We start from the raw sequence: 27,696 nt of genomic DNA on the forward strand, positions 1-27,696 counted from the left end.
CCGAGAGCAGCAGGCAGCAAGAAGATGGCCGCTTCTCTGTCACTTACTCAACTACCTTGGTTCATAAGCCAGTGCCCTGAGATAGGAGGCCAGGCACCTTGCCATCAGCAGAGTGACAAGACCCTCCAGAGAATAATTCAGAGTGTCTGAGTGAGGCTCCTGTGATGAATCACACCCTGTGTCTCTCTCCCTGTGCTGACCGCATGCTTTGGTTCCTCAGATAAGGTACCTGCAGCCAAAAGAGCAAATTCAGAGTAATCTCTCCCCACATTCAGTTTTTTCCCCGTACAGGTCTGAAGGGGAAAACCAGCATGAGCTTAGCAGGCTGCCTGCCTGACTATGGATGCTTGGCCGCATGCAAAATGGTTTGGCTCAAATTTTACAGTATCTGAATTTCTCCTTTCATGGAGCTGTTTTCAGTCACTTATTTTGAAGACATCATACCTGCCGGCACCCCTGAAATGAACCATAGCCCTATTTACGTCAGCTCTGTTCCTCTCACCTTACTCATCCTCACCAGTTCAAGTTCTGTGCCCTTTTCTAGGATCTTCAATTACTCATTTCTTTCAAACACTCAGTACAAATTATAGGGTACTAAAAATAATTCTGAAAATCTCACCCATACATTTTTAGAACTACCTTCTGTTTAGAAAATTCTTTACTGGATTACACTGTAAGATGAATTAGATTTATTGTTCCCAGCTAGGTCGATTCATTTATGTTCTGCTTTTGGTCTTTATAAGACATTTACTTGTTTGGTTTCAGTTTGATTGCCATGTCTCAGCACTAAACTAATCGGGTTTCTAACACTGCAAGGGAATGAAAATACTGCTATGTATTCATTGACTTTAAAAAATAAGTATAAAACCATGTTTATTAACATTTTAAAAAGTCTCATATAAAAAATTCTTTGCCTTTTTTGAGGCAAAACCAAAACATCTTTTTACGCTCTATAGGTGGCAGCAGCATACTATCAGATGAGCATAAGAAAGGGTGCTAGATCCCATCTCTTCACACCCTCCCAGGGCAGACCCAGTTCTCCAGTCGAGGGTTACCTCTGCAGGAATACCATGCCCTTAGTTAGTATAACGTAACTCATCTGCACTCCCAAAAATCTGTTCAAAGAAAGCAATGCAAAAGCCAGTGAAGCTGCACGTATCGTACATAGCTGCAATGGTTTCCTTCTAGTGCAAACATTGGCCTCTGAAGAGCCAGGCATTGCATTCATGCTGCAGGGAGCGAAACGCACCCTCGCTCCACCATGGCTGTACGAGTGTCCAGTCAGCACCGGGGTCGTGCCCACCGATGCCCAAGCTGCACTGCTGTGGGAGCGGACTCACCCACCCCCACTTCACGAGGGCAGATTTGTAGCAGAAATGAGCTTAGACACTTTGGGGTAGAGGAAAACACAGGGCTGACCTGGGAGGACAGGCAACTCACCTTCTTCTCAAGCTTGTAAATTATAAATGGAGCAAAGAGCAGGACTTGTTTGGGGGGGGGAAATCTCTGCTCTTCAGATGTGGCTTTACCCCAGGCATCTCTGGAGAAGGCCACACGCATTATGCACGTACAAGGACACGGCTGTCACAGTGAGAGGGTTCAAGTCGTGCTCCCCCCGCCCTCCTCTTCCTCTCCCAGCAGCAAGTCCAGCCCCACCAGCATGGCGTGTGTCCCACCAGCACAGCCATGTAACAAGCACCTCCCTTTGTCTCCCAGACACGCGGCATCATCTCCCAGCCCAGGATAGAGAGGGGCTGGGGACGACGCTGCCCTCTGACCCACCCCTTCTGCCCACGGGTGAGACAATCTCCTTTGTGGGGCGCATCCCTGAGGAGCCCCCCAGCCCTGCTCTGTCCCCCGCTGCAGTGCCAGCGGGCAGGCTCCGACAGCACAGTTCTCGCAGTGTGGGCACTACCCGGCGGCTCCGGCACAGGGGCTCGGAGAAGACCAGGGGGGTTCCCCCCATCTCATCGAAGTGCAAGGGGTTGTTCCGGGTCCCCGCCACCACCAGCTCCAGCAGCTGGACCACGCAGTCTGAAAACCAGTTCTTCAGGCGGAAATAGCCCTCTTGGAAAGAGATTCGGAGGCTGACCGGCCCTGTCGGCATCCGCACGCTCAGGCTGAACAAGCAGTTCCCCTGCGAGCTGTCCCGCACCAAGTAGGTGCCAACGGGCTCACACTGGAGCTTGGCATGAGCCTCCCCCACGGACAACGGGCCCCAGTAGAAGTCGCTGGCCTGAAGGATGTTGAGGGACCGCTCCAGGACCTCCCACTCGCAGCTGCGAAACATCCGGAAACGATCGGGCAAGCTGGACGGCACAGGGCTGGGAAGAATGCTTCGATGCTGCCTTTGCGGATGAGAAACAGTGGTGTGCGTGTTGTGCAAATCATCTGGCCTCCCTCTGATCATCTCTCAAAGAGCCCATGGATCCTGGAAAGATGCTGCCTTTACCATGCTTCCTCCTTTGCATCCAGCCTGTAGGACAGAAGGAGAGTGAGGCAAACCCAGTACCTTCTTCTAACTGGGCAAATGAAGACACTTCACAAGGGAGAAAGAGCAGCAAGAGTACCAAGGAGCTACTGTATGTCACCAAGCCCCAGCTGTAGGGACAATCAAGGATATAGGTGCAGGAAGGGCTCCAGCTGGGTCCCCAGCAGCACAAGGTAGCACCTTACAAAGCTCCACATCCATTGGGTTTCTGTGATTCACAGCTAGGGGCTCCCCAGCACACCCTTCAGCCGGCTGGTTTGAACCTGGCAGATCTTGGTATTTCAAGACTCCCCTCTGTTGCATGCTCAGGGGCTTTTCAGAGTGACCTTGAGACTGACAAGGGGAAATGACACCTCACAACAAAAGGGAAAAGTTTCCCAAAGCAAGAAAGTATCATTTACTTTGTCATTCAGTGAAAGGTGGAAAGGTTTCCTCACACCTCTCCAATCCTTCTGAATCCTGTTCAAAAAGACAGACCACTGGGCTTAAAAGAAGCAGAAGATGGGACTGAGCCTATCCCACCAAACCCTGTGAACCGCTCCCTCACCCCAGGACATGCCTGCTTTACTGTGCAGAAGAACACAAAGGTCTCAGATCAAGACCCCTTCGAGAAAGTTACATCATCACCTTCAGGGCTGGGACTGCCACAAATGAGACCACTTAACATGATAGCAGACGCTGCTGATGTCTGAGGAGCAGTTCTGCTCTGGCCCTTCCAGCCCCCCAACTTCTGTTTCTGCTGGAGGGATGCCTCCCCCCGCCAACAGACAGTGCTGCCTTCTCCCAGTCACCGTCCTCTGCTCATGAGCTTCATTCAGAGTGCCCTCCCTTACTTTCACAAATTTGCTCATCTCCTGCACCTCATACCCAGTGTTGAAGTCAGCAACTAACTTCAATTATACAAAAAAAATACATATTCTGCATGTCTGTGTGTATATATATATATATGCATAAACATAAAAACCACAGCCCCAAACCAAAGGCTCATTCTGTGAGAAGCTGAGCTGTTACATACCGCTTCCCCAGGCTTGACAAGTCAGTAGCTCACCGCCAAACCCTGCCCTTGGTCCCTTGACACACTCCATTAACCCAGTCACACTCGCTGACAGCGCAGCCGTGCTCAGAGCAGAGCAGGCTGCTGAAACGCAGCCTGCAGTGGAGGAAGACATGCTTCTCTGTCTCCAACAGTCCTCACAACTTGTGGGAGCATCAGGGCTCACAGCGGGCAGGCAGCCTCCCAGGGAATATGCAGGGACCTGTGGAGGGCTTGCTCTAGAGGGAGAACTTTAGGTTAGGCTTAGCAACTTGCGAGGTTCCCCTTACTTTGCACACTTTGCCAGCTATTCAAAAGCCTTGTGCTCCTTTTGGTGCTTGTGCCAGCTGGACGGCCATGCGGAGCTATTCTGCTCCTGGGGAGAGGACATGGAGCAGCCATGGCCAAACAAACATCTTTCCCTTGCATGGGCACGGTAGTTTTGGAAAGGAGGCATCTGCCTGGCAACGTTTTGCCTACAGTCATCTTTTCCCTCCTAACATCTCTCTCAATACTTAACAGTAATACCATTAATGTAGCTGTCAGGCACATCTCCATCCATGGAGCCATAAACACCCTTTCCAAGAGCAGCCTGGGAAGCTTCTTCAGTTTCTAGCCCTGTGATTTGCAGTCCACAAGCTGCTAACGTCCCTGATACTGCCCTGAATGCTGCTGATCCTGCCCTTTAGCTACGTGTCACTGTGAAAGGGAAATTACATGCTTAGAGAAAGGTGGGAGGGGTAGGAAGGAGTTAATCAAGTCAGGTTTTTTATTTTCTATTTTAAAAAAATGTAGCAGTTGAAGGCTGCTCCGATGGTTCAGCAAGTCAGAATAAATCTCAGGGGAAGCTGATTTAGTGAGCAGAATGCAAGTAAACAGAATCACCACGTGCAGCGACTAGGGCCATCTTTCACCACTGAAAACTCAGCACTGTAGGTGCCACAAGAAGTTACAGCATTTCTGTCCCTTTTCTTCTCCTCTCTACTGGGTGAGGAAGCTATAGAGCCCGCTGACATTAGCTACTATAGAAAAATAGGATCATACTCCTGCCAGATGCCTCCACGGCTGCAGGTATAGCCTCAGGGAAAGCAAGAGAGAGACTTGCTCCCACCAGAAGTCACACTTCCCAAACAGCAACTTCTCTTGGGTCCAAACAGAAACTTTGCCAATGTCATGGGTCTAGGTTGGAAAATGAATTCAAGCAGGAAAACAGAAGCAGACAGCTGTCTTTCATTTCCAGGCTAGTTTTAAAAATAACAAACAAATAGATAATTTGTTTAAGGCTGCGACGCTATTTGACAGAAAAAAAAAATCTGAACATGTTTGTCCCAGTTTTCAACCTCCAGTCCTTCTCCCAAGTCCTTTAAGAAAAATCCACTGCTACTAGAAGTCTGACTAACTAAGAACTGAGACTGCGTCATCGCTTCAAATTCAAAGTAAATGCAAAATTGCACCCTCACAATTTGCTCACTTGCTTTGAAATCTACATATGGCTCAGAGCCTCAGACGGCGTGAATTAGTTTAGCTTCAGTGACCCACTTCCAACAGATGACTGCCTGGCCTGCAGCACAGTACGAGTTATATTAATATTAGCTCTTGAAGCGCTTCCTGATAATACCTTTAAGGTTCACTTTTAATGGGTCAACAGGTCCTACATGTACATGGCCTCCCACGTCAAGGAGGATGAGCAGACTCTCAGGATTAGGAATAAGCCAGCCCATGGGTGAATGAAAATGTGTAATGAAATACACATACAAATTACTTCTGCTTCTGATTTGCCACACCACGATTTACTTTCCCTCCCCCCACTCCAAAAAAGCCCCAAAAACCCCAATGCCCAAACATGTCACTACCTCCCTACTATAAGACAGTCAGAACAGTGCTTGCAGCCAAAGCAACACACCCTAAAAAGCCAGCATCCCGCTAATTAAAAGGCTGGATAAGTTTCTCCAGACCTCCTGATTTACTGCAAGTTCAAGAGCTTTTCCAAGTAAGTGCTCTTGACACAGGGCATTCTGCTTTCCTCCTTGCTCACTACACAGGCAAGGCAGTGTACTTCATGTAAGGAGACAATTCTAGTAAACCAGGGGACTGTACGCAGCCTCTGGTGTCAGCCAAGCCAGCCCTGCACCCTGGGGCTTGACAGATCTGGCACGTTCAACAGCAGCCTCAAGTACTCAACTACGATGTGTTCTTGCACTCTTCCTCCAAGACACTAGAAAGAGCTTACCTCTTTATATTTACCACCCATAGGGATGAGTTTCTGGAAGTCAGGCCTGGAAGTGGTCCAAATTCAAGAGCTCCGATGCGGCACTTCCCAGGTTTTGCAAAGCTTTACTTAAGAGCAGATCCATCCTTTGAAAAGAAAGGGATGTCCATCAAACAGGTGACTAAGTCCATTATTTCACCCTAACGTGGATCTAAAATACAACATATCTGGGAACAGGTTGTCTGTCTCAAACTCTTTGACCTGTATTATTGTAGAAGCATGTATACAGCACTTCAGAGAGCAACACAGACAACAGGTTATTGTTGTTGTTATTATTATTATTATTGCTACTTATAAAGCCATGAGCTTGTTAGGTCTAGACAGTTCTCAAATGGCCTAAGGACAAATGCAAAGACCATAAAGTTGCCATCATCTTCTGGAAGTGGGAACCATAAAACCCAAACGTTAAGAGACGATGGCAATACGAATAAGCTTAAGGATTCAGAACAGCAAACTCGGCAACACACAACATTTAGAGTATCTTATCTGAAACCACAGAGGAAGCCATTCACTGCTAAGTTATTACAGTGACCCAGTCCATTCTGGCTGTGCTTTTCTGCCCTGCTTCCCTAGCTCTCACGGCTCTCCTTTGTCACATCACAGATGGAAAACAAGCCCCTGACCTGGTAGAGCAACACGCCAGCACGTGTGCAATTACGTGTCTGTCAGTGGATCCATCAGCAAGCTGAAGAAACCAAACCCAGCCTTCTGCATGCCTTTCAGAGGCAGTTCCTATAAAGCTTCACTTATACCTATACTACATTACTTAACATCACTTCTCTGCATCCCCTGCAGCGGAGCCCAGACCAGGCACACACCCCACAAGCCACGTTAACTGGCAGCTAGCAGAACTGCGGGTCTATCCCTAACTACCTACCCGCTCCAATTGCTTTGACATCTCCCCATTATCAACCCTGCAGTTCCCAGAGCAGTTAGATGGAGGGTAGAATAATTGGGAAAAGCTCTCCCTGCGGTACCCTGCAAGCCCTTGCAGCAGCACAGCGTCGCCGTTCCAGGCAGCAGAGCTAGAGCAGACATCTCTTGTTTGCACGTCTGCATCCCACAGAAATGCGCTGCCTACTGATTTGTGGCTGGAGAGGATGTTTCAAAGCAAAGTTCAAGCAAACAACTGAAAGAAACCTCCCTGGTAAAAGCCAAGCACGCAGTGTTGTGTTTTAATGGTGGGCCAGCCTGGTTCCCACAGCCGCCACCATCTGCCACGCGCTGGCAGCAGCTGTCACTGCTATGGTGCATGGTCACACCAATGCCCCTTGTCACAAGCACCCTACCACGGCCAAGGTGACCAGGGCTGATCCAGGAAGAGCTTGCAGAGGGGGGAGGGAAAGGCAGGAGACGCACAGACAGACATGTGCCAAAGAGCACAGAGGGAGCTGTGGTTAGGCGAGGAATGTGGCACAGCTTAGTGAAGAGGACTAATGTTGATCACAGCCAATTTCTCCAGCACAAAGCAGGCTTAGGAGACATTGCAGTACCCTCTATCTTTTATGCCATGGCTATAAATAAGAGTTTCATGTGAGGCTGCCATTATGTCTGACATATGAGGGGATATGTGTAAAAAAGAAAAAACCCTGCACCCCACATGCATACCTCAAAACCGCGTTTCCCTATACAATCAGCATTCAAGTATGCAAGATTTAATAAAATAAAATAAGCTGATACAGGACACACACTTTGACAGTTCCTGCTTCCATGCAGCAGAGATGCCGAGCAGAAGGATCCTGCAGGCGGGCTCTGGGAACCAGCTCTGGACACCTTGCAAGAAGACTGGTCTTATCAAACGCTTCCCAACATTCTGGGGTTGGAGAATACACCTCAAAACCCACAAATAACTTCCTATGGATCTGCAATTTAGGTTTTGTACTTCTTACCATAATTTTCTATGATGTGTTTTCTGCATTAATGTGACACGTTGCTAATACAGACTAAAAGGTTTTTTTACCCCAAGAAAACCCACAAGACAGTACAATGTGCGCCAAATATTCTTCAAGGCAGGGAAGCCTGCAAGCATGTTTGGTTTCTGCATAACATGCTTTTAAAAAAAAAAAAAGAAGGTTGCAGTTTACAAGGAAAGCCAATTGCTTTTGCTAGACTAACTGAAAGAGCTGGAAGAAAGATTCTGCTCTCTGGGTCCCCTCCTCACACCTTGGAAATACTATGCACATTCAGAACAACTAATTCCAAATTAAACAGCCTGTTCCTCATAGAAATAGCCCAGCGTGAAACTGTAATCCTGCCATTTCAGAGTAACAGAGAAGTCACATCGCTTCCCTGAACTCAAAGACCTCTGTGCAGTAGCCACAAGCAACTATGGCTTGCTCCACAGCAAGTAAAACTACCAAAACTACCAACTGACTTCTGGCCAAAGACAGCTTCTACTGGAGACTGAAGTACTCCCTCCCCCGCCGTCCCATAACCGGGGAAAAGAGAATTAAAAAAAAAAAAAAAGTTAGGAAAAAAGAAATCTGTAGGGGTTTCTCCTAATTTTCAAAGCTGCAGCTGAGCTTACCCTGCCATGGCTTAAGGAAAGAAAGTTGCTGCTTACCTCTGGCTAACACCAGCATTTTCGGTAAGCAAGGGAAGCCTGGTCATGTTGCTCCTGACGTTTGCAGTTTCATAGCGAGCAGCCACCCCTGCGAATGTCAGTGCAGCACAGCTACGCTGCACTCGGCTGGGGAGCACAGCCTCGGGGCTGCCTTCCCCGCTTCCCCGCCTCCCCACTGCCGGCAGTGGGGAAGCACCCCCCAGGAAGGTGACCTGGGCTCTCCCCGGCTTGGGTGAAGAAATGAGGAGAGGGCACAAGGAGGAGGAAGAAAGAGGTGAAGACAACAGTAGTCCCTCATGGCTCCCATTGGAAATGCTCTGTCCTGTCTCCCTGCTGAGAGGGGGGTCAGTGGGAAGTGGGTAGCAATGCCCAGGGCTGCATCCTCGCCCTCCGCTGGAGCGGAGCCCTGCATCCACCAGTCACAGCTCCCCAGCCTTGCCAGCTCCCCCCATGCCCAGACCAGCAGCATAGGTACGTTTCCTCCATTCCAGCCTCTCTCAGCTAAATTGACTTTTTTCAGTTGTTCCAGCACCCTGTTTGAGGAAACTCATAAATCCTGAGAAGCAAAGGCCATCAGCCATCCCTGTGATGGCCACAGCCTCTTATCAAAACCATCACATTTAGCAGGAAAGGAATTCAAAGCAGCAGCTAACTCTTAAGAAATAAGCAATGTCTGCAGCTGGTTCAGTACCATGACCAGAACTAGAATGTTTGAGAAGAGTCCCAGGCACTTAACCAACGCAAGTCAGAGCACAGAGGTACCGGGGAGAGATCCTCCCTTGGCTCTTCCGAAGGATCAGCTTCAGATGCGAGGGGCCATTCAGCAGTAGCAATTACCGTGCCTTGAGAGGAAGGGGCAAGGGTCAGAAAGCATAACTAAGTTTTATAATGGGGGATTTCCAACACGCAAAATAAACTAGTCCTGAGAGTCAAAAGTGAAAAGAAAACCAAATTAAGTCATGAGAGGTTATTTAGGAAATCTTAAAGTGATAGACCATGCAGTCCTCCCACAAATGACGGAGCAGAGATGCTGCCTGGCTAAGAGGACAGGCTTGGCGGACAACACAGGTCATGCTGCAGGTATTAGCTGTAGGTGCAACAGCTTGCAAGGGCATCTGCCATGGATCAGAGGCACCAAACACACACACTACAAAATGACAGTCCCTGCCCAAATCTCTCTACAACCCCAATAATCCTTCAGAAGATGAAAAGCTAACCCTGGCAGAGCCGATATAAAGGAATATAAATTACTGACAGTAGGGAGCAAATTTACAATGAGGATGGCTGTCATGAAACTAGGACAGTAGGTAGCCAAGATAAACAAGACAAAAACCAGAAAACAAATGGCATTTTCAGTTTATCAAAAACAGAAAACCTCTGGGCAAAGCATTTAATTGACTGGGACACCAGCAAGGGGGATGAGGACACTGCAGAAAAGCTATGTGAACAAGCAGATATTCTTTTCTTTTGTACACAGGATGCTGAGGACATTCCTCGGTACTTAGCATTGTTTAACCTGGAGAGGGAAAAAAGGGTGCTCTAGCAGAACAGTCTGGGGAAAGGGACATTAGAGCAGAAAGTCAGCTGGACACAGCGGACTGTCCCCATGGATTTTGAACAACTGGGAAATGGCTGGTTGGGATGCAGACAGAAGAGCTCTCTCTAATCAAATCAGCTGCGACTACCAATTGTCAGAGGGCTGCAAGCGTTGTAAGGAACATTTTTTGACATGCGCTACTAAGGCAGGAGCACCACATGGCTACCTGACTGTGGGAGAGAGGCAGACAAAGCTCCCCATCAGGAAGATGGTATCTGAAGAAGCAACAGCTGCTGGGACATGCCTTGTGCTTCCCCAAAGCCTCCATGCCAGAAGCAAGTCAAAAACCAAGACACGGTGCAGGAGGTAAACAGCCGGCAGCATTCCAGGACCTGTAAAACAGATGGACAGAAGACAAGGAGCTGTCACATCCCGGGGTGACAGGAGGTGGAAAAGGGGTGTCCTGAGAAAACCAAGGCGTTTCAGTTTCAGCCCCTGCACATCTGATCGCCTGTCCGCTACCCTCCCAGCTGCTGCATCTTCCCCTGAACCGACTCAGCCCACTTTGCAGAGCATACATCCCTCCCTGCTGCTTGACAGGTCAGTGGGTGCAAGTAGCCCAAAGCCTCCCCCAGCTCAGGTGTGAGAGGCTCCCTTCCCCCTGCCCATGCAAACACACGTGTTGACCAAGGTCCCTTTCTAGAAATCCCCTCCACCAGTCTTCAAGCTGCCATTGCTGGCAACACCTTCAACACCAGAGCTCTAACTTCGCCCCACAGCCCGCAGCTTCCAGCTTCATGTTACTTAGATCTAGGCAGCCAGCTGGAAAAGCAGTGAGGCCCCTCCATCGCCTTCCGAGGGCAAACAGTGACAAGAATCACTTCACTCTCTGCAGGCCAGAGAAGTCAAAGGTCACTCAAAATTTGGCAGGCTGGCAAGCACCAGGAGTTCAGGCAAGACTCTGTCCTGACAAATGCAAGCACGCAGAATTGGAAAACAAACTGGGTCTGTATTTCGAAGAGCGATAAATTAAGTGGCACAGCTGACCAATGAGCCGAGTAACCGTGCTGAGGGCTCATTAACAAAAGCTCTGGCTCTGAATGCAAAAGCAGTCATTAAAAACCAAGAAGCAAACACCAGCACGAGGTTGCAAAATGGATGGGTGGGAATGTAACAGTAATGCCACCACCTGAGATAATACGTTCAGTTCCAGTCACATTAAATAATAACAGATAGAGCTGAAACAAAGGGGACAGGCCTAAAGATGGGTGATGAGAAGTCACATTTAAGTGTTCAGACAGAGAGAGACTGGAGAAACTTCATGCTCAGTTTAGAGGGCAGATAGATACAAGTAGATGCAATAGAAAAATACACGACAATCAGGCCACTCTTTTTATATACTCTTTCATAAAACTGCAAGAGAGGAAGTTCAAAGGTGACTGAGATTGAAAAGTAACTAATTTTAAAACTCATAAAAGGAAAAACTCCAATCACATAAACATTAAAATGCTGCTGCTGGGGAAAGTGAGAGAGCTCATCTGAGGAGTCTCATTTCTCTCTCAAATGCCTCTGCTTTGTTTCTGTAAAGTACCCACCATGCTATGCTTTAGCAGACCTTCGGCAGAGGAATCCAGCAGCAAAGGGCTGGGGTTTTTAGCATCACCTCTTTAAGCCACCTTTTAACCGTTCAAACTTTAAAAAAAGACTAAGAGGAGCCCAGCACAAGGCATAAAGGTCCTTCAGCTGTGCAAAACTGAAGAAGTAAACAAGGGTATACAAAGTCACTATAAAGAATCAACTATTCCTGGTGCAGAGTAGTTAAAGCAGCTCAGCCTGTTTTTCCCTCATTTTTGAATGACTAAAAAGAACAGCACCTATCACTTGGATGTGCTGACTTGAATACTGGTGTGCATCCTGCACAGATGGCAAATTTCAGAGATTACTGCTAAAGCTGCTCAGAATCAGAAACGGCTGTGGGAGTGATGTTAGAAAGAGACACTCCCTCTGGTTCAGCATCCCCCTTGAGTGGGGCTCTTGGTCCATCATGTCACTTAGCTAGGCCTTGCGGGATGAATATAACTTCTAGCAGGGGGGATTGCAGAACGTTTCTCCAGTTCCAGCTTCCTCCCCTCAACACTCCTAAAGTCTCACCAGAAAACAAGAAATCAAATGCAGACAAACAGCAACACTGGTGGTCTATCAAAAAGAATAATCAAACCATTCCTGCAGGCATCTGGGCACATCACCACCAGTGTGCTGGCCCAGGCAAACCTATGCCAAACCCCTCTCAGCAAAGCACCTTCAGCAAGCTGCAGAGAAGCCCAACTAGGCAGTCCAGATTGCAGGAACAGGAATGGAGATCTTTGACATTCTCCAACTGCTAACAACCACACTTACTTTCTTCCCTGACAGCCTTAACCTAAGTTTCCAAACAAAGTTTGCTACCGAGGAAGTACAAAAGCTGTTCCAAACTGTTTCTGAACTGCAGAATCACACACACACACACAAATCCCCCTTGCTGCACAAGTCACAATCTGAAGTCAAAATTTTTCTTCAGCATTTGCAGGGAGTGAGGGGGAGGACAAAATCTCTGCAACAAAGGCAACTGAATGCTGCCAGCTTAACCCAATTTTGCCAGCCGCGGCTCCAATGTAAAGCTACAGCAGCTTATTTGCAAACTTAATATTGGCACCGTTAATTCTTTCCCTCATACTTTGCATGTGTCCGCGAACAAGAAGCACAGAAAGCACATGGGGAGCAGGAAGGGAGAAGGCAGAGAGAATGCGCATTATCAAAATACCTTGAGAGCAGTTCTTGGAAATGTGCAGCCTGCAAGCCTGTATCAGACACTCATTTCCTGTGAAGTGCACACAGGCCTTTTCATTTCTCCACTGAAGAGGACAAAAATAAGGGGGCAGCTCTAAAGTCTTCGAAGACATCACAAAACCAGCATTTAGCAATTGTACTAAAACTGAATGTAACATTTTTATACTATTAAGTACCTATTGGACAGAAGCAGATTCCCAGAAGTTTTTAAAGTAGGACTTTCTATACCTCTCACTTCTAATTCTTTACTTGAAATCTTGCACTTGGTCAGGGAGGGGAAATGAATTTTACTCAAGTCATTCTGACCACTCGCTAACACAAAGCCACCAAATCCTGCAACATCAAACACCACTGCATTTGTTTTTTTTTAAGGGTCTGAGACCGATTTCAGCAAAATGGTGAGCTACTAAATACCTTACTGAGGCAGAAAGCTGCAGGATATGCACAAATGCAAACCAGAAGAGCAGGCAGTAGTGAAGTAGACAGACAGGATAGAAGGGGGTAAATTGATATCACGCCCCTCTTCTGCCTCTACTTACATGTAATCAAGGGTCTAATTAATGTAGCATTTAGTTGCGTTATTTTAAATAAATATATGATGCCTCCTAACAAACACACACTTAATACCTTTACTCAGTATCACCCCTGTATGGCATACTCAGCTCTTGTACCATCAACATTTTCATTTACAGAAAGATATGCAGGTGCCCACTCCTCCCAGCTTGCGAGCTTTCAGCAAGCACCAGTAGCCGAGGTCTGCAGCAGCCTGGAGTAACGGCTCAGGAACGCACCACCTCCCCACAGCTTTTATTAATCTAACCACAGCGTCAACTCGACCCAAATGATGTCATATTTCAGTATTGGCACTATCTGTTTATTGCTGACCGAACTAAGGTAGGAGAAACCAGAAGACAGAAGCCTGTGGGTGGGTAAGGGGAGATGGGGGTGGTGAGGAGCTACAGGGAAAGACTCAGGAGGAAAGAGCAAAAGGTCCCCAGTGGGGACAGAGAGAAAGAGGAGCAAGGGAGGAAACACAGCTCCAAAGGCACATTTTCTCCTTTGTTTCTCAGCAATGCAACCACAGTATTAGTGACAGCAACTAAGAATTTACCCCACCCAACTCCAGCTCTATACTTGCGCAAACTGACCACCAACTTCACAGAAATCCCAGTTGGATTGAGCGCAAGAGGCACTGGCTGCGTGTTTGAAGCTGTCATCTGGAAACTGAATTTGGCCCTCTCTGAGCAGGCATGGCAGTAGCAGGGACACACACCTGGGAGGACGTGCAGAAGCTCAGCCTTTCCCTGACACTCCCCTAAGCCTGCTTTGTGGGACCCCAGCACAGTTTACCTGTGCATTCCAATGAAGCTTTAAACAAAAGCCCTGTGCTGCCTCTCAGTGCCACTACATTTAAGCATGCCAGGTTACTGAAGGATGTATGACATATCAAGCGATAACAAGGAGCACAGAAATAACAAAGGCCCACATGCCAGCCTAGCTCAGGAAAAGATGGGAACCTGAGTGGGAGGTTGGCATCCCAGTAATCCCGCGGGTTTGTGCCCGAGAGCCTTCTACTTTGGAGGGGACAAGAACCCATACTTCAACAACTACATTTTAAATCACATACCCAGCAGAATTGGTCACGAACACAGCAATAAAGATTAGCTTCATCTGCTGCAACTGGCCATATCTCGTGGTAACTTGATTCAACCAAGACCAACATTATGTGATAATGGAGCCTCAGTCCAACAAACTTCTGTGCATGTGCATAATTTTTAAGCACGTGACTATAGCCCTGCTGTGTCTGAATGGGCTATTTGACATTCACGCAGCATCTGAACTGCAGCTACGATTGTTTGGAGAAAGAAGATATGCCTGCATACCCTCCTAAGGGCACAGTTATTAAAGAATGAAACATCAGGAAACTAGTTACTTCTGATCCCGCTCCATTTTAGAGTTGAGCATGCTCAACATGTGACTGGGTTTTTCCTTTTAAGTTCTCTGAGAGTTGCAAGGACTAGAACTAGCAAACAGCACTGTCTGGACCACATAGTCCTAAATAGCAGCTTGCTAACAATACTCTTTACCCTCAACTTTCCAGAACAATAGTCAAGCCACATCCCCCTCCTTCATCCACGCAGGGGAAAACGCCAGGGACATCAATTCAACATTCTTGAGCTCCTCTCAGTTACCTCCAGGGTTCATCCCAGATCCTGTTTCCAAGCTTCTATTGAGCAGGAATACACACTTAATCTGATTTTTTTAAAAAAAGGAAAAGAAAAAAAAAAAAAAAAGATTGTAAGAGTAGCATGAGCTGAAGTTTTAGGTGGTAACTATTCCAAAATTCTCAGTAAGAGCGCGTGTGTTTGTGGGAAAAAGTGAGTAGCGGACCCTACATGGCTGTGAGCACCATGACTCAGACTGCACGAAGAAGGAGGTTTTAGCGATAACCTTTGCCGACAAGGCTTTTCATGGGCGCGCAGCACCGATCTTCTGAGAAAAGGCAGGTGTGCGGCTGCGTTCTGACTGTGCTGGGTCTGGAGGATGGCAAGTTCCCCTGCCTTTCAAGGGCAACCCCTGCGGGCACACACGCTCCCGGTTCACGGTTACCCCGTTTCCCTGGCACGCCGTCCATCCCAGCCCCTGGCCGGCAGCTTGCTTTTCCAGCTACAACTCAGCGGAACACCCTGCGCGCCGCTTCTCCCGTGGTTTATGTGAGGGGGAAGAAGCAACGTGAAAACCTAGTTATTACCCGCTCCCCGGACCCGTGCGGCTGCTTCCCCGCAGACCCATCTGAGACAGAAGTTACCGGTTTCACTTTAAAACAAGCGTCTCCCTGCTCTGATGCTGCGGAGAACACCTTGACGCCAGGACGAGCCCCAAGCTCCACGGAGCCTCCCGGGCTGCTCCCAGCACCCCACCGCCACCCCACCCCAGCACACGGCTCCCTTCAGGGCCGGCCGGTGACGGCAGCACCCCAGGTCCTCCCCTGAGCCCCGCCGGGGAAAGCACCCCAAGCCCCGCACGCCGCCTCTTCCCCAGCCAACAGCCCCAGCGCCGCCCGGAGCCAGATCGGCCGCGGGCTGCACCCCCGGCGCCCGCCCTGAGAAGCCACGGGGGGCCGGCGCAGTCAGGCAGAGAACACCCCCACCCCCAGAACGGCCAGTTTCAGTTACCGCCGCACAACTTACTCTCGGCGCCTCCGGGGCCGCAGGCGGGCGGGCGGCGCTGCCGCCGGTGCGAGCGAGCGCTCAGTGCCGGGGCGACAGTGGCGCTGCCCGGCCCTGCCCCCGCCGCCGCCGCCGCTCTCCCGCCCCGAAGCGAAACTGAGGCGGCCCCGCTCCCACCGCCCGGCGCCGCCGCGCTCCGCATCCCCCCCCCGGCCCCTCCACTGACAAAGGGGCCGGTGCGCGGCTTACCGGAGGCGGCGCGGCTGCCCGCCGGGCCCTCTCGGCCGCGGGGCAGGCGGGCGCCGCCGCGGCGGCTTCGACTCCGGGGAGAGCAGCGGAGAGGAGCGGAGCGGCGGGGGGCGGAGAGGAGGGGAGGAAACCCCCCAAGTGGTTCTTTTCCGAGGAAGGAGCCACGGGGGAGGGGAAGGGGAGGGGTTTCTCCCTCCTCCACCACCCCGTCTTTCCACGGCGTGGGTCTTGCAAGGGGGAGGAGAGAAAGTATAAAAGAAAAAAGTTGTGGGTTTTTTTGTTTGGGTTTTTTTTTTCTTTTTAAGAAAAGATGGACGGATTTGAGGGGAGAGGAAAAAAGAGAAAAAAGGAAGAAGAAAAAAAAAAAGCAGCTGTGAAAGCCCCTCCGCCGCAGACTGGGAGCGGAACCCCACCGGGACGGCACCGCAGCATCCACCGCCCCCCGGGACCCGCCGGAGCCACGCGTCGCCCCGCGGTGGCAGGCCGCAGGGGACCGGGGCTCTGCCCCCCTCCCAGTTACCATCAGCTGCCCTCCAATGCGGGGCTGGGGCATCGGAGCTCGGCAGCACCGCGGCGGGGGTGCCGTGCCCAGGGCTGGGGAGGTAGCGCTGTGAAACCGGGGCGGGGGGCTATGCACAGGCCCGGGGCAGCACTGCCAGCAACCGAGAGCCCTTTACACCGGTGAAAAATGGGGAGCCTGTCCCGGCCTCCGCTGCCAGAGTTCCCCCGGCTCCCATCGGGCACTGCAGGAGCCCCCAGAAGGGCACCAGGCACCCTGGCAATGCAGCTGTGGGGCAGCCTAATGTGCACTTGAGGAGCGTGCCTAAAAATGCACGCTATTGCCTTGGTGGGTTGAATGCAAATACTGGAAATCGTGGAAAAAATGGGAAAAGGCACAAAAGTTTTATGATGCAAAATATAAATAGTGCACCACATGGTGCACACCATAAGCATATTACTGCTCAAACAGAATAGATGCAATAGGATAGAAGATAAACTTCAGAATTCTGTACAAACCCCACAGCTGTCAAAGAAGGCCTAGCCTGCAATTAGGCTATGACTTGATCGCACCATCAGAGCTCTCATTCACCTATATACTTTCTCCAGATCCCGGTGAGACTGCTGCATATGTTTTTGGTGCGTGCATGCCAGGTGAATTGCCTTGTAGAAAAAGCTATATGCAAACACCAAACACAGACGTGCTCTGGCTGCTCTGTACCAGTCCACTGATGCAAAGCAGCTGTAACTCTGCGTTGAGCAGCTGACTAAAAGTGCTTTACAGCTGCTTTGCATTGCTAGGGAGCACGAAGCAGTCAGAAACACACCACTGAATCTGATCTCCAGTGTTGCCAGAAGTTCCACTGAGTATTGGGACATCAGTCCTTGTTTTCTCTTTCAATCAAGCATGAAGATGCTGCTGACCACAGAAGAATTTGTGAACTTCCACAAAAGTCTGGGCAAAGCGCTTTTTCAAGGAGGCTTCAGTGGGAGGACCTGCCGCTGGAGCCCTAAATCACAGCAGAGATGAAGTGCTCATCTGTTCCATTTTTGGCTTTTAAGTAGGCTTGTCACACTTTTCTTTGTATTTTTGGATGGCAGCTTCAAAAATATCCTGTGGTTTGCTTTACAGTTGCCTAGTAGGGAGTTCGTTTCCCTCTATGGATATTTATAGCATTTATTGGGTGACTTCATAGAGTCTACCAGCCACCTTGCCTTAACAAATGGACTAGTCTAATTCTGCCTTTTATTCTTCTTTGTCTTTGCCTGCAAAAAGTAACAACAAGCCTCACTGCTCAGAGATTGTCTGTGGGTCTTGCTCTTCGCTCTCTCATCCACTTGAAACTGTGACCTCACAGCAGTTACACTTGAAGCATATTGCAGCAATCCTCTTCAGCAATAAAAGCTGGTGAGACATCTCAGGATAGCACCATTACAATTTTCCAAAGTTCAGACTTCACTCACAGGACCCAAAATGTGTTCAGGAGCGAGGTACTTCTGAAGTGCCTTCATTATAGGTGGAAAACACAAGGATCCTGAAGTAGCTTTGTATCCTGTGACATGAAGAAGGAGATGGCAACCAAGCCATGCTCAAGCACTGGCTTCACTAGTGCTGCACTTCTTCCCTGTTAGCCTGAAACCAAGCCTGGATGTGTTTAAGGTGGAAAAACAAAGCCTTTCTTTAAGTGAGTTTTCTTAAGAAAAAAAGAATACAAGTAAATTCCCTAGAACCAAGAGACTCCCCATGCTCTCACCACTGGATTGGTGCTTGTTTCCCCAACTGCTTTCAGCGCATGGATACCTGCCTGAAAGGCTCTGTGTGATGACAGTGGGGATGCAGACAGGATAATGGTCCTGCTGTAAGCAGCTCACTTTGAACTCTGCCCACTGGTACGTCTCTGGAGAAAGCTGGATCCATCCTAAAGACAGGGTATCTGAGATGCCCAGGATGCTGATGACAGCATGGAGAAGCACAGCTCCCAGGAAGAGGCCAGGATTTGTTCTTAGAATGACAAGTTTTATCCTACTCGTTATTTTTTTCTCTGCCTAAGGATACATATACCCTCACTATCCCTGATACTGAAACTTTAAAAAACATTAAACATGAAAGCATTAATTGATAGAGCTGCTGACAGAATGAACCATTTCCAGAGAGTTTTGTCTGAAGTCCAGCTGCTGAGAGCAGTAGGTCTGAGTTCATTCTACCTTTGGATCATAGTTCTGCTTTGTGGTACTTCTCTGCTTGTTCTTCAGTAACCTCCAAGTCTTCCTTTGTAAGTTCAAAGATGTTGACATCCAGCAACCCAAGAGCCAATAACATCCTAACAGCTTCGCTCTTTCTCAGCGTGCGGATTCCTTATGGCCTGCACCAGGCAGAAAGAGCCACAAGCTGTCTATATGCCCCTGCCAGTTTGGGAAGTGTGGGAAGAAGAAAGGTATTTTGGGGCAGGTCACTGCAAACTGCTGAATAAAGATGCTTTTCTGGGAAAGCAGAAGGCATGCATTGCCTCAGAGTAAGGGAGAAAGTAATACAGTGAGGAAAAGAACTGAGATGGAGAGAATGAGGCACTGAAAATCTTCAGAAGAAAGTAAGAGAGGTACAGAAAAGTGAAAGGAGAAGAACATAGAGGGCACGCGGGGTAGGAAGATCTGTGAATGTATTAGATGTGTCAGTACTGCTTTGCCCTTCAGCCAGCAAACCTTTGAGTAGAAGCTCAGCTGATGCTGGAGCATCATCTCCAGTGGATGAATGACTGATGGCTTAGGGGCTCAGTGCCCTGCTGGGTGTCCAGCCAGACCCAAGGTGCTGCTGCCCACCGGTGTGCACCCTGGCTTTGTGGATGGAATGTGAAACTGCCCTGGTGATGGAACAATCCAAGTGGCCCAGACAGGGTTCCTGCCAGATGGTCAGATGGGAAGGAAGGGGCATGGGGCAGGCCTGGGTACTCTGGCATGAGAGGTGATGCAGGCAGTGCATGAGATTTTGTACAGAGAGGACAGAAGGATGCTTGGGGTGTGGATAGGAAATGACTATTCATGATCTCCTGATGTGCTGCAAGTCCATCCTGCAAACAGTACAAAATGTACAAACTTTGACTACACACAGTCTTAGGTGGTTTCTCCCTTCTGACCCTTCCTCCCCTTTTCTAGGTGGTCCCCCTTAACTTTCTAAAAGCCTCCTTTTAGGAGGTGCTAACAGCAAAGCATTAAGAAGAAGAAAAAAAAACCCTCAACAACAACACAAAAAAAGAAAGCCAGGGCAAAACCAACAGCAAAAATCCCCCAGCCCCCTTCCTCTGCTCCCCTCAGAAAAAAAGCCCCAAACAAAAACACTTTTCTGTGGTTTAGAGCCAGCGGAGGTTGTATTAGTTCAACTCTTATGAGAAAAATTAGCACAAGTAGTGGCCCCTTTGTGTGAAGCGGTGGCCTGGCCCCTCCTTCCCCTCCAAGAGCAGGGCTCTTCTCACTAACAATGAGAAACTGCTTTCCAGGAAATTGAAGGTATAGGGGCTGCCCAGGGCAGAGTGACCTAGCACAGCTGCAGCGAGTTGTGCACCACTGCTTGCAGGCTGCCAGCCTCTGGCACAGAGCTCGTGCACTCCCGTACCAAGAGATGCCGTGTGTCATGGAGGGCTTGAGAGTGGGGAGCCATAGCCAGCTGTGCAATGGACACTCCAGCCGCTGCTGCTGATGTGCCTTCATTCCAGTCTGCAATACCCTCTGCTGTTCTGGCTTTCCTCCACAGCCACGGCAGACGTGCTTGTGTGCTTCAGCCTGCGCTGCCAGCCCCACACAGGGCTCCTGCATGCTCCTTGGCCGCGCCTGAGGCTCACAAGAGCAGCAGCGAACACGGGTCTGTTCTCCTGGCACCGATGGGCAACATACAACCTGACGTGCCTGCAGGCAGCAAGGTCGGGAGCAAAGCTGAGAAGCCGAGCAAGCCAGCGTGCTGCTGAGCCTGGGCACAGCAGTTGCCATTGGGAGGCTGGGCTTCACAAGGTGGCTGTTGCGGGGTGCAGAGGCGCGGAGCTGAGCTGTGGCAAGCAGAGGGTACGGTGCTGGGCAGAGGCAGCCCAGTAGGACAGTGGGATGCTTTGCTGGTGCCTGTTCAGGCTGCTATTTCAAGGACGGGGTTTCCCTGTGCAAAGGAGGGCAGGTGGGTGCAACCAGCTCCTTCCCTTACAATCACATAGGTCCAGAAAGCTGAGGTTAAAGTGTACCTGATCTTCTGCTTCAGGTTTTTATAACATGCACAGTTATTGATGTGAGGACACAAGTGTAGCAACTCTTGTATGTTTATTATTGCAAAACTCCAAAAGCAGAGTAAGGGAAAAAAGGCAGGGCAGTTCTCACTTGTTGCCAGTGCCATTACAGCTCTGTACATGCCCCTGGTTCATTAGAGGGAGGAAGACCCAGCAGTCAGTGACCTTCTAGGTTTTCAAAGAAAGCACCAGGCTGCATAGCTTGATAGGTATTTAGGTCAGATTTAAGCAGCTGCAGAGTAAGCAAACAGCCTTTTATAACTGTATAGCAAACTACTCCCTCGTCTCTGAATCTGCCTATATGTCAAACACCCTAAAGCAGTAACAGAGGATGACCCGGGACGGGGGAAATGAGGTACCAGCCCACTGCACCAATGGACTCAGGTTGAGCTCCCTGCGGCTCTGTGAGCCCGTAAATCCATGACCACCTCAGCTAATTCCTCCTAACATTGCTGCACAGAAGACATGGAGGGAAAAGCTCAGTTAAGGATTACATTGTGTGCCTGAGGCCTGTTGCTTCTCCGTGTTATCCCACATTTTCAGGACATGTTCCTGGACCTTGTGAATGTGGTGGACCTTGCCTGGGTCCTCCACTCAGAATCCTTTGCCTGGAACACGTAGCCTCAGTCCTGCCCATGCTTCCCCAGATTTGTTCCCCCATGCTGAGATGGGAGGTGATGTTGAACCCCACTCACAGGATCCAGGCACAGTCTGACCTATGCCCACCTGCTTCAGGGTTTTCTCCAAAGCAAACAAAAACCGCCATGAGAGTCCACACCACAGGGAGTGATCCAAGACACAGACCCCATAGCGGAAAGGTCCGAAGTCAGTGCTGGACCTAGAAGCAGGGGGTTCCTCACCTGAGGAAGCTGAGCCTCTAAACCAAGAAAAACAACGTAGAAGACAAGAAGGAGTATAGCCATGGGCTATAGTTTTGGGAGCAGTTGTAGCAGAAGCATTGCAGGCTGGTACCATCTGAAAGCGGTGTCTGTTGCACTAGACTATTTTCCAGACCGGTCTGCTTTCCAGATGAGCACAGGTCAAAGGAAACCATCACATTAATCATTGTTGTTTTGTTAAACATCCCATCTTAATTAAAAAACTGCCAATGGTTGGGAAGCTGCCACTACCCTAAGTAAACTGCTCAAATATTTAACTACTTTCTCCGTTATAACATGTATACCTCATCTCTGGACTGTTTTTTCTTGTACCATTGTTAGACAGAGCAGCAATTAGAGGAGGAAAAAATTAATCCTGCATAGGTATATTTAGGCTTTGATCATACCAGTCCTAAGCACTCCTCCTCCTTCCATCCCCTTAACAAGCCTTAGAGCTCTTGCAGGAAGCCTCTCCAACTTGTTAACTTTCTCCTTAAATCTTAGATGTCAGAACTGGGAATTCTTTCACATCAGTAATCACATCCATGGAACTAGCAGACAAAATAAAATCTCCTGCAATATAATCTCATTACACCTGCTTCACATTCCCTGCTTATACATCCAAGGATGGAATTAGCCTTTCTGACTGTGGTGTTGCACTGGGAGCTCACATTCAGCTGCTCCTATGCCATGAGTCAAGCCTTCATCAGAGACACTTCTTCCACAGACAGGGCTCCCAGACCAGAAAACGTGGACTGTGTTAACTCACCATTGGGCTGTTTCAAAAACATGTTACGTGCTTGTACCAACTTTAGCATTTTCACACTTGCTAGCTTGTCAATTTTCAGTCCAATTACTACAAAATATGTTAGTTTGGTATCATTCCATTTTTAAAAAAATCAAAACACAGTGTAAGACTGTATCAGTTTCCTTGCTGGAGCCCTATCACATCAACAGCTTTTACATTTATCAGCCAAATCCATAACCCAAACCTGTAACTTACATCTCCAAAAGTTCCCAAGCAGTTATAGGTATTCTTTTCCATAAACACATGAGACCTGGCATTAACTAGAACTCTTCCCTTGTTTTTAAATTATCCTTATATGTGCTATTTCCTTATTCTGTCTGAGGTCAATAAGGAGCTGGTAGGCCTGTAATTACAAGTGTCAGGTTACTTCTGGTTTTCGCTATTATTTTGTCTCAGCCTATGGGAAACCTGCCAGATTTTCCAAGTGAAGGAAGGTTAAGTCTAGACAAGAGTTGGAGACAAACTCCTCTCCTTCCCCTGCCACTTCATACATTAAAATAGGTGCTTGTTCTAAAGGTATGTATGGGTTTTGTAGAGACCCGGAGATTAGCTCACCCCCCTAGTTAACTAAAACGGGCCCAGGGGATGGGAATCAGCAGACTCCTGAATCTGTTGCAAATATAAAAGACTTTCTGATTAAGAAGCAAACGGAAAGCTGAGACAGGAAAGAGTTTATTTGTATTATGGGTGCTCATATATAATTTATACACAATAAATGTTTCTAGCTATTTCATTAGTTGCAAATAAAGTGATACAAATGTGCACCACTTGGAGCCGATGCATGGTGTGTGCCTGGGGCTGCTTCCAGCTGAATGGTGGTGGTTCATGTGGGAATGATTTAACACTCCAGCAGCCCCACTATCCAAATTCTGCTATAGGTTAGTCCCTGGAGCAGATGCATGCCACTTTCTTAACCACTCATAGCTTGGCTTATTAACTTAAACAAAGATTTCCATTTAAACTATCACACTGGCCCCAAACTGAGACGGGTAAAGAGCTAGCATCTATTTGTCTCTCCCATTTTCTGCTGGGCTGGTCAGCTCTGGGATGGGAAGGGCAACAGGCACCTGCGTGGAGCAAGGAGAAAGAGACCACCTTAAGCTATCACAGCATTTTTTGAGCTTAATATGTCAGCAGCTATTTCAGTCATCAGAAACTCATTCACATTAGTGAAATTCAACACAGAACAAGGGAAAATCAAAGGAAAAGTACACCACGTGAGGTACTGTATGGGTCTGCTGCTGTTGAGCAGAGCCTGGGGATAGCAGGATGTTCATATCCCACCCCAATTCTTCCCCTGTGGGCAGCTTGTTTAAACTCTTGTGACTCCCTGGAACTATCTCCAAGGCAAGGGTTGTGGATGGGGCTCAAGGGAGGGAGATCTCAAATGTCTGCAGGGTATAGATCTGTAGTTCAGACCCTCATTGAGGCCTCACCTTTCTTAAATTGTGTTTTCCTTCCAGAACAAGTCAAATTAGGGGATAAGGTCCTCACCTCTGCAATCTTGTGTACAAGACAGAGACCAAAAGGGCAGCTGTTCTCAGGCAGGGGGACATCAAGGAGTTTGCATGACAAAGGGAAGAAGACTTATTAGGGATCCATGCACTGGAGAGGTGGGGGCTTCCCTGTGGTCGAGTGCCTCTCTCCTCCCACTGACTGCACTGTGGGCTGCCCAAGCAGCGCCTGCACCCAACACCAACAGCTCTGCACTCACCAGACTTCCCCCCTCTCTTGCAGGGATCACTCCCCTGTTCTGGGCTGCTGGAACAGGGAAGAAGCTGGTTCTTGTCACAGAAAGAACTGCTCTGCAGGCCCTAACAGCACCCCAGACCTGCCTGCTGCCCATAAACCCAAAGCCTGGGAGCCAGCATGCTGGGGCTGGTTACGGGATACATGCTGCCCTGTGCTCACTTTTATTTTTCTGTCTACTATAAATTGCAGCACATGCTCATGATGTGGGGCTTTATACAGAGGTATATCCCCTATATATCTTCTGAAAGGAAACACTTAAGCTAGCAATAGCATGGTTTTTTACTTGTATAACTGCACAAGAGAGTTTGGGGTACAGGGCTATTACTAATAGATCACCATAAATAGATCAATATGTCAGTACTTCAGTGCTTGAATCCAACCAGCTATGGGGAATTTGTCCCTTGATAGCAATCAATTTGCTGTACTTAAAGTTTCCTCATCCAATCTGCAGCTAGCACAAACTGATCAATGCTGTTCCAAGTCAGCAGAGAGTAACAGCTTTGCATGTCCCAATGTTCACTCTTGCAGGTCACCTCCTCCTTTGCAAGGCCACCAAGGTTAAATTATCCTTTGCTAAGCACAGGGGATATCTCAAACTAACTCCCATTTCTTTATGTAAAACCAGCCTTTCTTACCACCAGCCCCATGCAGCCCAGCCAACACCCCAGCACCTTTCCAGGCAGAGTCTAATTTGATCCTCCACAAGCAGCAATTCCACTGCAGTAGCCTGCAGCATTTCTTAGAAGTAGCTGCAGCAAAATTAATTCTGAGCCATCTAAATTTTGCCATGCATCCTGCACAGAGCCCTCCTCCTGGGGGGTGGTTTGCCAGGTGGTTGAGGGGAAGATATGCAGTCTTGTAAGATGCTGGACTGCTCTTTCAGAGGGGTAAGAAGCATTGCTAAAGAAGTCATGAGGGACCTGGAAAAGATCTCAACAATCTGGCTTTGGCTAGTAGGATGATGGTCCTGCTCCTGAGGGAAGGTCCAGGGCTGCATCCCAGTGCAGCCTTCTCCACTTGGAGCTCTATCCCACATCACCAATTGCTGATGAATTCTGTGAGAAATTTTTCCTTTCCCATGAGGTGCCTGCTGATGGAGCTTCCTACCAGAAGTGACTTGGGATGCATGTCACAGGAGTCCAAATTCACTAGAGAACGCATCATTCCCACCTAAGCCCCAGAGGTCATGTCTGTGACTCAAAGCAGAGAGAGACCAGATCCTACTGGCTGCCAGAGTTGGGGAGACAGCCCAAGGTGGTGGGGGAGAGGGTCCAAGAGCTGTGAGTGGTGACGCACATACCACCAGTGCAAGCATTTATAGCAGGTCCCAGTGTTATCCCAAACAAGGCTGGTGCCCAAAACTGCTATTAGGTAGAGGTCAGGGCTGCCAGATAAACCACACTGGTAATTAACATCTACCTACAAGCTCTGTCCAGAGCTCTTGGCTGTTAACAAGCTCCCTGGGATCAGCTTCCAGCATGTAGCAGTCAGAGGATGTTGCTTGTGTGTACAAGTTCTCAGAGGTAAAGTTCCCTGTGCCTGAGGGACATGTGGCAGCCAAGGCCTGTGAAGGGGATACCCTGTACTGTGCTTGCATGGCCGGCTGGACAATGCCACCACCTTCAATAGGTTCATTCCACTGCTCTCCAGAAGTGGGTCTGGCTCACGAGGATAGGTTGTGTCATGTTTCAGGTCTGCATGCCTGATTCTCTCTCCTTTTCGGATTGCTGTTACGTGGCAATGGATTTTCCCAGCCACAGCCTGTTGTTCCACCAACCGCAGAGGTTTGTGCAAAGGGTCCGTATCACTTCTGCTCCTGATACAGGGTCCTCTTCCTCAAAAGCCATGCCACAGCCAGAAGAACCACAAGCCTAGCAGACACTGCGTAACAATTACACCGCTTTATGGTGGCTTGTGTCACCAAGAAATCCCAGCAAATCGCAGGAAGGTGCTGCCCTCCGCAACAGCAGTGACTGATTATGGAGTGCATTTTACAAATCTGTTCTGCAAGCTGTCTTTTGCTTTTCACCTTTTGTAATCAGACACCTGCCTCTGACAGTTGTAGGAAAGAAGCCATACACGGTACTGTGTCCTCTCACGCTCTATGTGGCTCCCCAGCATTTATGGTCTGTTTTCCTGTTCCTCCCTCCATGGAGGCCTAAGAAAAAACAATGCACTGGACTTTCCAAAACTGTAAGAATTCATGTTCTGATTTCCCTCATAGCTCCTATTTCTTCTCAGCAATGGGTCCCCAAGGTTACCTTTCAACTACTGTGGTGCAGAGCCTATTTTGGCAGGATAAGTTTGAGCTAGGCAGGACAAGCAGGGCTGTAAGCTTCTACACTAGTTTCTTTCAAGCTTTGCAGACCGTTCTGAAAATGTATTGTGTCATTTAGGAGACTGATGTGCTGAACCAAGCAGAGAGTTTTCAATTACCAATATAAAAAAAAAAAAAGACTCCCTAAGAACAGACATTCATTCTACTCTCTCCAACTGATCCAGCAAGGCATCCCACTGCTCACAGCATGGTTTGACTTTGCTTTGTTTGACTGCAGAGTCCTTCACTGAAGGGGATCGGTTGTGGTCTGCATTAGGCCTGGCAGACTGATTGCTGGAGGAGATGCGAGGCACCAGCAAGCAGTGTTCCCAGCCATCCTCAGATACATTCTTGAAGCCTGGTCTATGCAGCCACCCCCCTTCTGAGCAACTAATGAGGCAAACTATGTAGAAGCCTCTCTAGCTAAGAGGGGTCTGTTTTTGCAGAAGAGTGGAGCAGCTAAGGCAGTGCTGTCTGCTGTTTATCTGCTGCAGCTTGGTCCTGCCGTAGAGTCAGTGCACTGTGATGGGTCACAGTATGGGAGCAACTGCTGTCAGTGGAGCAACGCGATTCCAGCAAGTGTTAAGAGTTCAGAAGAGTTTCTCTATCAGAGAGAGACAGAAGTTTAGCATTGGTGTCAAGCACTGAGCCTTTTTGATGTCGCTACGATGCTCCTGGGTCACAGTTGAAACACCTCACGCTGTGTTGCTGCAGTACAGGCAGTTTCCATTGTCAGTAACGTGCTTTCTGCAGGTAGTCAAGGATGAGGCCGTGCCTCTGTGACTGCAACTCCTCACAGGTCCCTAACATGCCCAGTAGGTTGATCGCAGCTCCAGATCCCTGGTAGATCATTAATTCCATGTTACTCTCACCGAGCCCCATGCAAATGCAGGCTCTGAGAAAGGTGCCAGCTCCTGCCCACAGCTTCCACCTGCCCCAGGCACCACAGGGCAGGAGCTGGGTCACGCCAGGGGCTCCAGAACCAGCTGGAGGAGGTGGTGGCTTCTGTGGTTCCACCTGTTTGCACAGGCAAGAGGTTTGTG

At 48.9% G+C, this 27,696-nt stretch overlaps 1 protein-coding gene across 6 annotated transcripts; it reads right to left on the minus strand.

The window, feature by feature from the left end:
* Positions 1–856: 856 nt before the first annotated feature.
* Positions 857–27,630, minus strand: LOC308066165 (suppressor of cytokine signaling 1-like). 6 transcript variants are annotated; one of them, XM_080393163.1, is made up of 4 exons: positions 16,139–27,630; positions 10,120–10,285; positions 5,755–5,879; positions 857–2,476 (listed from the first exon to the last, which is right to left on the minus strand). In XM_080393163.1, the coding sequence occupies exon 4, from the start codon at positions 2,408–2,410 to the stop codon at positions 1,727–1,729; it is 684 nt and encodes a 227-aa protein (XP_080249289.1). In that variant the 5' UTR covers positions 2,411–2,476; positions 5,755–5,879; positions 10,120–10,285; positions 16,139–27,630; the 3' UTR covers positions 857–1,726. The 6 variants fall into 6 exon arrangements, with proteins under 6 accessions (XP_080249289.1, XP_080249294.1, XP_080249291.1 ...); XM_080393168.1 differs by lacking the exon at positions 16,139–27,630 and adding an exon at positions 15,911–16,090 and having other exon boundaries at positions 10,198–10,285; XM_080393165.1 differs by lacking the exon at positions 16,139–27,630 and adding an exon at positions 15,911–16,090.
* Positions 27,631–27,696: the final 66 nt, after the last annotated feature.

Source organism: Falco punctatus (assembly GCF_963210335.1).
Source record: "Falco punctatus genome assembly, chromosome: 6".
NCBI lineage: Eukaryota > Metazoa > Chordata > Aves > Falconiformes > Falconidae > Falco > Falco punctatus.

Bases quoted from the DNA above. Each gene is read 5' to 3' on its own strand.
- LOC308066165 (XM_080393163.1), bottom strand. From the start codon at position 2,410: ATGATCAGAGGGAGGCCAGATGATTTGCACAACACGCACACCACTGTT.